The 11,902-nt window shown below is 43.2% G+C and overlaps 1 protein-coding gene across 5 annotated transcripts in view; it reads right to left on the bottom strand.

Moving 5' to 3' along the window:
• Nucleotides 1-589: 589 nt before the first annotated feature.
• RNF19A (ring finger protein 19A, RBR E3 ubiquitin protein ligase) overlaps nt 590-11,902 on the bottom strand; it is a 135,946-nt gene continuing 124,633 nt past the window's right edge. For all 5 annotated transcript variants that reach the window (XM_077493110.1, XM_077493108.1, XM_077493111.1 and 2 more), the window contains 2 exons: nt 6,846-6,989; nt 590-2,672 (listed from right to left, as the gene is read on the bottom strand). In XM_077493110.1, the coding sequence (XP_077349236.1) occupies nt 2,003-2,672; nt 6,846-6,989 (814 nt within the window). In that variant the 3' untranslated portion in view covers nt 590-2,002. The remainder of the gene's footprint in view (nt 2,673-6,845; nt 6,990-11,902) is intronic.

Here is an 11,902-nt window from a genome sequence, read left to right as displayed (position 1 = left end):
AGCCAGCAGCTACAAATACTGCAGCTGCTGACTTTTAAAATAGTGACACTTACCTGTTCAGCGCGCCCGCGATGTCGGCACCCGAAGCCGATCTCTAGATCGTCACTCGGGTGCTGCCGCCACCATCTTGGGTATGGGAATCAGGAAATGGAGCCTTTCCGCTTCATTTCCCGGTTCCCTACTACGCATGCGCGAGTCGCGCTGCGCAATAAGGACGGTCCCCGCTGCCTCTGGGATCTGTGTTTCCCAGCACTTGCGGAAGGGGGCGGGCACTTGCGGAAAGGGGCGTAATCTACGCCCCTTTCCGCAGAGAGCTATCCCGGAAGTGGGTGAAGTTACCTGGATTATCCAGGTAACTGCACCCCCCTCCCCCCTGAAAGGTGCCAATTGTGGCGCCGGAGGGGGGGAGGATTCCGATGAGCGGAAGGTCCATTTTAGGGTGGACCTCCGCTTTAAGCTAGGAATGGTTTTAGATTTTTCCTACATAACTCCTTCCAGGAAAAGTTTAATGCCTACACTACAGAACCAGCTGCACCAAAGACTGTTGTGTTAGCTTTCGGTATGTTTCAGACAGATAAGAGACCATGGGTGCTCAGCACAGACACATTTATTCAGGTATGCTTTGTACACGCATATTTTGAAGCAAAATAAAACAAATATACAAATACATTAACAAGCGTTGTCAATTGTAACTGGCACTAGTGTTATAAGCGGATCAAACTGGTGAGTAGAATCACGGTATTGGACTGCAGCACAAGGCGAAACTCATAGAACCACCCAGTAGCACCGTCTTGGCAATACTTATAAAGAAACAACACCAGCGCTGTTTCTATACTGACACCGGCTTTGCATTGTCAAAGTGAACTACATTGCACAGATGAACAGTAAGGACACTGACCACCTCATGGACTGTTAGACTCATTCTGGTAGATGAAGCAGCTGTGGTGGCCATGTTGTTCCACATTCCTCCCCCCCATGTACTGTTACAATGAGTGTGCTCAGTCTCTGAACTCTGTTTCAGTTTGCAGTTTTCCATGTCACACGTGTCTATACAATTCCTCTAAAGCCTGAGTGAGTCTTTGGTAGGCAAATAATTTTTTTGTTTTTTATTAATTACATACATTTGTTTTCTTTTAATTATCTACCACAGTCTTCGATAGGCCTGGGGTGCGTAATCAAATCCCAGGTGGCCACAGAGGACTATAAAAGGAAAAAAAAAAAAAAATGAATATTAAAATTCCCATACGACCAGGCACTTAACACCCAGTCTTTGCTGAAGGCACCAAAACCATCAACAGAGGGTGGTCTGCTCCCTAACAGAAAGGTGACGCTGCCCTTCATTACCTCAGAGTGACTGGTTTCACTAGTGTCATGTGGGCGCCATTTTGTGTTCTGTATCGTTACTTGATGACAGGGGAAAAAAACAAAATAAAATAGAGACATTTTTCATACTTCTAGTCAAAATGTACCAGTCACTGTTTGTGCAAAAAAAAAAAAGAAAATAAATTATAAAAATGGAAAAAAACACCTTTGCTAAAAGCATGACTTTAACGTTAATGCAAACGTTCTATCTGCAAAACTAAACTTTCCTCAACCTGTAAAACCTGGAATGAACTTTAACCCAAAACTACTAGTGACCGATTCTAACCCTGTTTATTGAAACTTGAACAGCAAAATCCTTTCACAACAATTTCTGACATGCAGTCAAAATGTCTCCTCCGCATTGAACATAACCTTGCCGACTGTTGGGCGACAAAAGTCTGCAGACGCTCGTAGCAAAACACTGAAAGTTGGGGAAACCACCACCTTCCTCAGGAATGGCGGCTTTTAGCCACAAACGTGCCATTTTCTGTCTGGATTTGACGAATGAACATTAAAGCGGGAAGGTTTTCCATCCTATTAATGTGCGCTTTCCCCAAGCGGTTACCTGGCTTTTTAGCAAAGCTTTCCATGTGAGCAGAACTGGTTAGTGGTAGAGAGTAGAGCTGCAGCAATAGAAGGCCTATATATCAGTCTGGATTGCACAGTTTCCTTCTGTATTTGGATCACTTTCTCTGTCCGTCTCTCGTTCCTCCCCCAAGGAGTTTGGTATGTTCGGGCTGACTCCTTCCTCTGCTATATAACTCAGCTGTGGGACGTCCGTGCACGGTACAGGGATGGTAATGGAAACGCCACTTGGCTGGGGGGAATTTTCTAGCCTGTCATTTTCTACTTCGGGGAGTGGGCTGACAGTCACAAAGCGCGTGTGGTACTCGTTGGAACCGTGGCTGCAAGAGGTTTTCATGCTCTCCATGTCGGAGCAGCTGAACTCTGAGAAATGGCTGGAGTGAGAGTCAGCCACAGACGGTAAGCTGTCACTGAGAGAAGGAGAGTCACATTCACTGGAATGGGTGCTTTGCTGCTCCAGGAGTTGGGCGTCCATGTCCTCCCTTGTCTCATTTATTTTGGTGCTGCTCTTCTTTCTCAGCTTGCCTTTGCATTTTTTGCTGGCTGTTGCATCTTTGGACCACTTGGTGGCGCTGCATTTGCTCTCAGCTTGGCAGGCTGCGGATCCGCTCACGTTACTGCGACTGGGAGCGCTGCCATCATCGACACTGCTGCTGCCACTGTTGTGCCTGAATTTGGCTGGTTTAGACTCGATGTCCACTTGTACTTCCATGCTGTTACCTTCCCTGAAACACATTAGCAGTTTTTGTCAAACAGCAGGCTTAAAGAATAAGTCTGGTCAATACTTTATTTTCTAGTTTTGGAAAGATTTTAGAAAAGTTAAAATATCTATCTGGAATGTATTGCTCTCTGTGTTCCCACTGGGCAGATCCAATTCTATTATTTCACCTGAGCACCACTGTCACCAGAGCTGGAAATCCTCCAAAGGGGACCCTTTATATCATGACAAGAGGTTAGTATTTCTCCTCATTTAGGGCCAGTTCACACCAGATGCAGTTCCGTGTGCTTTTTTTCTGCACTATAAATGCATGCACAGTGTTTTCCATGTATTCCAATGGCTCTAGTTCACACTATGCCGGGGCAGAAACTGACTGCATGACATGAACTAGAGCCATTGGAATACATGGAAAACACTGTGCGTGCATTTTGTGCAGAAGAAAAAAAGCACACAGAACTGCATCTGGTGTGAACTGGCCCTTAGAGAAGATTTTCAATTCATTACCCTCAGACAGGAAATGAGGAAAATCTCCCTGATGGGGACACCGAGCAGAGAAAACACCAAACACTATCCAAAAAAAAGTTGGGCTTTATGATACGAGGCTGTCAACAAATTCCCCTAAAACAGTTGGGTTAGCTAAGGGTTATTAAAGTCACTCGGTGTACAAAGTTAAACTGTGTTGATCTCACCATGATGTATTTATTAGTTACCTGCTCTTAAACTGAGGAATAGCAATAAGGCCCCATTCACACTGTGTAGTGAAAATGTACGTTCCCGCTCAATTATTTTGCGCAATAATAAAATATAACAATGTATCGTGTATATCGGATATGCAATTAGCGGACCTCCAGCTATTGCAGAACTACAAATCCCATGAGGCATAGCAAGACTGACAGACACAAGCATGACATCTAGGAGGCAGAGCATGATGGGACTTGTAGTTTTGCAACAGCTGGAGGTTCGCTATTTGCATATCCCTGGTGTATATGGTAGCTCATTCACTTGAATGGACTGCCCTATACACAAACACACCAAAGAAGCTCATGTACCAAATTCTGGCACTGAGCCAGATGCGTTTGACGATGCGCGGCAAAAATGGCACCGCATTTGGGGTGCCATTAAGAGATGGTGGGCCATCTTTAACACATAATGGTATGCTTGTTAAAAATATAGTTCTTAGAGTAGCTTTCCAGTCTATGGACTGCTCACTCCACTCTTTCCTGTTGCAAGCCTTTTTAATTTACACAGTTAAGACCAACTATGTTATCCTAGGTACAGTGAGGGAAAAAAATATTTCATCCCCTGCTGATTTTGTACATTTGCCCACTGACAAAGAAATGATCAGTCTATAATTTTAATGGTAAGTCTATTTTAACAAACCTGAGAGACAGGACAAAAAGCAAAAATATCCAGAAAACCGCATTTCAAAAAAGTTATAAATTGATTTGGATTTTAATAAGTATTTGATCCCCTATCAGCAAGATTTCTGGCTCCTAGGTGTCTTCTACACAGGTAATGAGCTGAGATTAGGAGCACTCTTAAAGGGAGTGCTCCTAAACTCAGCTTGTTACACGTAAAAAAGACACCCGAGAAGCACGTGAGAAGTAATCAGATTCCAATCTCTCCTCCAAGACCAAAGAGCTGTCCAAGGATGTCAGGGACAAGATTATAGACCTACAAAAAGGCTGGCATGGGCTACAAGACCACCATGCAGCTTGGTGAGCGGGTGACAACAGTTGGTGCGATTATTTGAAAATGGAAGAAACACAAAATAACTGTCAATCTCCCGCAATATGAGGCTCCATGCAAGTTATAACCTCGTGGAGTTTCAATGACCATAACGGTGAGGAATTAGCCCAGAATTACATAGGAGAATCTTGTCAATGATCTCAGGGCAGCTGGGACCATAGTCACCAAGAAAACAATTGGTTACACAGTATGCCGTGAAGGACTGAAATCCTGCAGCGCCTGCAAGGTCCCTCTGCTCAGGAAAGCACATGTACAGGCCTGTCTGAAGTTTGCTAATGAACATCTGAATGATTCGGAGGAGAACTGGGGAATGCTGCCTATGACCAAGAACACCACCCCCACCATCAAACATGGCGGTGGAAACATTATGCTTTGGGGGGTTGTTTTTCTGCTAAGGGGACAGGATAACTTCACTGCATCAAAGGGACGATCTTGGGTGAGAACCTCCTTCCCTGAGCTAGGGCATTGACAATAGGTTGTGGATGGGTATTCCAGCATGACAATGACCCAAAACACATGGCCAAGGCAACAAAAGGAGTGGCTCAAGAAGAAGAACATTGTGGCCTAGCCAGTCTCCAGACCTTAATCCCATAACAAATATGTAGAGGGAGCTGAAGGTTTGAGTTACCAAAAATGTCAGCCTCAAAACCTTAATGACTTGGAGAGGATCTGCACAGAGGAGTTGGACAAAATCCCTCCTGAGATGTGTGCAAAGCTGGTGGACAACTACAAGAAACGTCTGACCTCTGATTGCCAGCAAGGGTTTTGCCATCAAGTACTAAATCATGTTTTGTGAAGGGGTAAAATACTTATTTTACTCATTAAAATACAAATCAATTGATAATTTTTTATTGCGTCTTTCTGGGTATTTTTGTTATCCTGTCACTCACTGTTAAAATAAACCTACCATTAAAATTATAGACTGATGATTACTTTGTCAGTGGGCAAACATACAAAATCAGCAGGGGATGAAATACTTTTTTTCCCCCTCACTGTGTGCGTATATTATATATATATACATACATATATACATACATACACACACATTTGTGTGTGTGTATATATATATATATATATATATACACACACATATACATACACATGTGTGTGTATATATATATATATATATATATATATATATATATATACACACACACATATACATACACATGTGTGTGTGTGTATATGTATATATACACACACACTATATATATATATATATATATATATATATATATATATATATATATATATATATATATATATAATTTCTTCTAGATTTAAAGCACTTTCATATAAAGATCCGAGGCCCTAACGAAGGGTGGTTTCCCGCAAAACGCGTCAACCTTTACAAGTTGATCTCAAGGCCATATGAATTTTGGATTGAATAACTTGTACACATGGTTTTAAAGTCTTCTTAATCGATAAGTTTGTAATATGTTAAATAAAGTGCTAATTTTTTTATATTTATATTGTCTGTCTATATCATACTAATGGAGGTATAAACAAAGTCCATTGTGTGTGTGTGCGCGTACATACATTTTATATATATATATATATATACACACACACACACACACACAGTGGAACCTTGGATTACGAGCATAATCAGTTCTAGGAGTATGCTCGTAATCCAAAGTACTCGCATGTCAAACCGAGTTTTCCAATTGAAGTCAATGGAAACAAAAATAATTTGTTCCGCATTGACTTCAATGGGATGCAATACCGCATGTGGCCAGAGGCGGGGGGGTTTGCCGGAGAGCCTTGGAAACAGCTGAAAAGTCCAGAGGACACTTCAGCTGATCTCGGAAAGACTTCCTATCCTAGATTTTCCGAGGTCAGCCGTGCTGCACTCGGGCCTTTCCGTGCATTTCAGAACGTGATGTTCGGTTTGGCTCCGGCCCCTGCCACCCCCACCAACCTCAGGCCAAAAGCGGTACTGCACACCGCTCTGGCCTGAATCGTGCTCGTTTTGTGAGACACCAGCAGAGTTACAATTTTTAAAAATAAAGTGCTCGTATTGCGAAACACTAGTTAACCGAGTTACTCGCAATCCGAGGTTCCACTGTATGCACAATAAACAAACCAAAGCAGCTCATGCACCAAATTTTGGTGCCGAGACAGGTGTGTTTGGCAACATGTGGCAAAAATCGCACCATGTTTGATGGATACAAGAGATAATGGCACCTCAAGCAAGTCTTGCCGCGTTTTCTGAATATGTGGGCAGGAACACGCAATTCTGCCTACAGTTTCAGAAAAGCCACATGTGAATGCATTTTAAGATGCAGCAACTCTGAACAATATAGCTATTTACAAAATGTCTCCCTTCATTGTGTACCATATTGGTGTCGGTCACATCAGCTGCGTATAAAGTGTCATAAACAAACTATTAGCACTTTCAATGCAACCACCATCTATGAAAACAAAGTACCTGTCCAGCGGGATGTAGGAATTCAGAATGGATCCAGCCATGGCTTTGGTGCTTGCATTGTCACTGACTGTTCCTAAACTCACAGTGCCGGATTCTCCGCTCAGACTGTATCTCTCCTTCTGAATGTCGGCCTGGACTTCCAGCCTGCAGAGAGGGAGACAAACATTAGACTTTGTGTGTGCGCAATGCCTCCAACCCCTGAATTAACTGGTCAATGCACAGAGAATTACAAAATAACTGGCAGTTATGGGAAACAACCTCTCAATTCCCTTTATTAGGATAGATAGACAATAAGCCAATACGGACTAAAAGTAGTCTAAGTGATGGGGTAGATGATATGTATTAAAAATACAATACAAATAATTCCCCAGCACACTCTCCAGCCGGTCAGACTAGAGGTTTTTGCCACCAAACACACTGCAGCAAGGCACTTCTTCAGAGTGCGCTCAACAATGCTATACTATATGAGCGCCCAGCTATGGGACACATTTCTATCCATCTCAGTGAATGCATTGAGAACAGCCATACTCTTCTGTGTATGCCAACAGTGCCTGAGATGTGCGGTTTTTATCATAAATATTAGCAATGCGAACCACCGAAGTATGTGGCCGGAATTCTTCCTGGCTCTGCAACAAAGAAATCTGAGCCCTCCATTATATAAGAGGAGTACAGATGAAATCTACAATGCAGGTAGAGGAATGGCAGGCCCCTCGCTGGTGCAGTTTACAGGTACGGGGACCGCTAATCTATCACCGCAGATCTGCCCATATAAACCGGTCCCCAAACAGTCCTCTCATGCTGATGTCACTCCTCTTTTGGATCCTGAGAGGCCTCCGCCACTGTGACAGCCAATAGGGAGATTCCAAGTCACACAGGCAGTAACATGGACATCTGAAGAAGAGCCTTGACTCATAAAAGCTAGAAGGGGTTAGGAGGGGGTTCATGTTTTGGGGTTCATTCAGGCTTTAAGACTTGCGTTTACAATATAGCGCACAGGGTCCTAGCTCTTGGGCAGGAAATTCACTATTAAACGTTTTAACCGCTGACGGGTTCATTGTAATCTGGTCTGCATCACATCTCCCAAGCATGCCAGGACAGCAGGAATCCTGATAAGGTCTTTTACTTGTAAACTACATATTCAAAAAAACCTCAACTAGTTATGCATGCCATGTCAAAAAACAAGAAAATTTCCCTGCTTGCTTACCATCCAGCCTGCAACAAACCAAATTACTCAGATAGTAGTTCTCAACCTTCTAGTGTCGTGACCCCCTTCCAGAAGCGAGAGCCCCTCGGGGCTCGCCCCCCCGCCTCACCGGGTAAGTGAAAAAACGATAAGAGTAGTGGTATTTCACCGGCGGCGCCCCACCGCGAGGGCGGGGGCCTCCCACTTATCCTACACCTCTCATCAAATTTCCCAAGTTGTGGGGACCCCTAACAGTAAAATTATTTTTGTAGCGTGGGTTGTCAGCACCCAAGGCAAGACAAGTACTTTGCGCCCCTAACCCACGGGCATTTAGCACTCCCAAAGTCCCTTCCACTCAGACAATATTAAAACCCCTTATGGTACATTTTAGGAGGTACCACTCTTTGTTCTCCTTTCTTATCCCTTTAATCTTAATCTCTCTCTATCCTAATTACTTGTTTTTTTTCCCCATCCCTCTCTCTAGCTGTATTTCTTGTTCTCTCTCTTATTCTCTCGCTCCCTTTTTTCTTCGTTTCTCCTGCTCTTTTCTGATAAGCCAACTTAGGTGCTCTTGATCAAGGTCATCTGCTGATCTGAGAACTGTGGTGGGAACTTTTAATGGAACTATAATCACAGGTAGTGTTACTAACTGTGTCTCGTCTCATAGCAGTGACACCTATGCTGAAATCAGGAGATGGGGTCTCCTCCATGTATTTGCAAATGTGTGCAAACTAAACCCCTGGTTTTAACATGAACTATTAGGACAATTCGGTTTGTTGCAGGCAAGGGAGCTTGGAATTTTACATTGTTGTTTTTCAAAATGTGTCGCCCTTCCATGTGCTTCTGGTTGTAAAGGCCAGTTAGGAGTGGTTGCCATTTGTTTATACTTTTGGTTAATTAGTGGGACACAATGGATACCTTCACTGCTGTTATTGCTGGGTGTCTAGTACATGCCTGTACCTTAAAGCAGGGGTGGGCTCCCTCCAGGCATAGCTGCCCTTAATCTATACATTATTTTATATGTGTTCCAACATTAGAGGATCTTAAAATCTATAGAGTCACCCTTCCATTGCCATTTGTATGTATAGTTATGTATGCCAACCACAGATCTGTGCAAAGTTCCAAAAAAGGGACCTGAGCCTTCTACCAATATTGTTTTACCCTGAAGCAGAGATATAGAAATGTTATAACCTGCTTTTAAAACAGTCCAATTCAAAAACACAAACAAGAAGACTAGAAGTCTCTATGAATGGTTAACATCTTTTCCAATGCCCACCCCCATGTCCATAAAGACATGGATGAGTGAGTTTGGGTTGAAGGAACTACACAGTGTCCTGACCTCAACCTGATAGAACACCTTTGGGATGCATTAGAATGGAGACTGCGAGCCAGGTCTTCTCGTCCAACATCAGTGCCTGACCTCACAAATGTGCTTCTGGAAGAATGGTCAAACATTCCCATAGACACACTCCTAAACCTTGTGAACGGCCTTCCCAGAAGAGTTGAAGCTGTTATAGCTGCAAAGGGTCAATATTGAACCCTACGGACTAAGACTGGGATGGCATTAAAGTTCATGTGCGTGTAAAGGCAGGCGTTCCAATACTTTTGACAATATAGTGTATGTAAAATAAATGTAAGGACTTTAATAGGACGGGGTGTAGTACTGTATGCTGAATTAAGATTTTATTTTTAGAATGAGAGTTTATTGACACTAACTTGGCAGAGCCTCGGTGAAGTCTTTTGTCTGGCCATTATCTGTGGATCTCCAGCATTGCGGGAACATAACAGTCTGACTGCAGTATAATCAGTACATCCGTCACTTCTACAAGAACAAAACATTTTCTTGTTTATCTGAACACTCACTTCTCACATTTAATGTGGAACTTCAGTCAGACCATTTAGTGATCCTGCTAGAACACTTAGCGCTGGCCCATTTTGCAGGTATCTCTATGTATAAGATTAAAAAGAAGTGCCTATACTGTTTAAATTCCAGTAATACACAGTCTCACCCTGCTCTGCACATGCCCAGTTGCTCTTGTTTTTTCAGTTCTATGTCAAAAATGTAGAGGCCGATTTTCTGACAGCCTAAAGATTTACTGCTGTTCTGGGGCTCTGGGCTTCAGCAAAATTGCAGCAGGAATAATGCTGGAGGCAATATATAGAACACACTACATTTGGTAGCATAAATATTAATATGGAATGTATGTTCCTTGCTAAGAACCTTTTTATCGTTGTTATAGGCAACGTTCAGCTTTAAGCCGGATCAAAATTTGTCCAGTTTAGCAGGGAACGGACTGGATTTCGATCCATATATGGGCATCATGGCTGTACACAAGTTGATCAATCTACTTGTGTACAACCAGCCTGTTGGGTTTTTCCTGAGCAAATAGTGCTGCTGGCTATAGCTGGCAACATTATTGTGTCCTGCTGGCAGGGAAGGCTCCCCACTGGCAGAACACAATAGCACTGCAGGAGGCATTCCCCCATCAACACTGAATATGGTGACGGGGAAATCGAGCACTTTTCTTTCTTTCTACCGGTGGTGGAAGGAAAGAAAATCGCATAATCTACGGCCTGTCTTGGGCCAGCCATACACTGAGTGAATTCCGTGGTTGCAGGAAAGAAATTAGCTCGATTCCCCCATCAACACAGACAGTGTTGATGTGAGAATCCTTCCTGCCGAGCCGTTGTCTGCTCCTGGAGCAGCCACTAGAGACAATCGCAGGTAAAACTTGGCATGCTGGTTGTACCCAAGTTTAAATCGATCAACTTGGGTACATTCAGCCTGCCCATGCACGGTTTGAATCTTGATCGGTTCCTGTTGAACTGGTTGAGATTAGAACAGTGTATAGCTGGTCTTGCTCTACAGCAGGGGTGTCCAAACTTTTTTCGAAGAGGGCCAGATTTAATGAAATGAACATGTGTGAGGGCCGACCATTTTGCCTGACATTCTTTGAACCATTAAAATTCTGTCTAAGTGTGTTCGTCCGAGCAATAATACACTGCTCAACAAGAATTCTCTTGCCTTTGTGGCTGTGTGTGGTGGAGATATAAGCTCAGGTATGTTATTTGGATATATTTATTGGCGTATAACACGCACCTTCACTTGAAGAGGGAAGTTTCAGGAAAAAAAAAAAAAAGATGTACATTTTAAATAAAGAACTGCAAAGCCAAATAAGGGTCAGTGGCCATGAATGCAGCCTCACCATTGCCATGAGTGCAGCCTGATCAATGCCAATCTGCAGCCTCGGAGAGGACAGGGAGGGGGCGGGACGAGCGCCAACAGATTACATACAGGAGAATCTCCTGTTTACTTGGCAGCCCCTTTAACCACTTGCCGCACGCTGATGTACGTCCCTACTTTGTGGACGGATATCGTTGTTATGGCAGCAGCTAGCTGCCATAACCCCGGTATCCCCGTGTTCGCCGGCTACAAGATAAAAGTGGTCTCTGCCGCGGATTCGGCGCAAGATCATTTTTATTGGTCACGGAAGTGTGCCCCCCTCCGCGATCCGCCGGCAGCGGCGATTGCATCTGTCCCCTGGGCTGACATGGAGACAAGTGAGGGGAAGATGGCCCCCACCCTTCTCCATGACACTGCAGGGTGGAAGCAATGTCAAAATGTCACTTGCGCCCATAGCTCTTAAAGGGCCAATTTTTTTTTTTTTTTTAAATGACAAAAATTATTATTTTTTTATTATTGCATTTTAGTGTAAATATGAGATCTGAGGTCTTTTTGACACCAGATCTCATATTTAAGAGGTCGTGTCATGCTTTATTTCTATCACAAGGGATGTTTTTTTTTTTTTTAAAACAGTGTAAAAATAAAAAGCAAAACGTAAAATAAGAAAAAAAAAAAAATAAGAATTTTTAC

Source organism: Lithobates pipiens, unplaced genomic scaffold (genome assembly GCF_037356315.1).
Source record: "Lithobates pipiens isolate NorthernLeopardFrog02 unplaced genomic scaffold, aLitPip1_a1.2 Scaffold_19, whole genome shotgun sequence".
In the NCBI taxonomy this organism is placed as follows: domain Eukaryota; kingdom Metazoa; phylum Chordata; class Amphibia; order Anura; family Ranidae; genus Lithobates; species Lithobates pipiens.
The sequence above is the reverse complement of the archived record's forward strand: the minus strand, read 5'-3'. Positions and strand labels throughout refer to the sequence as shown.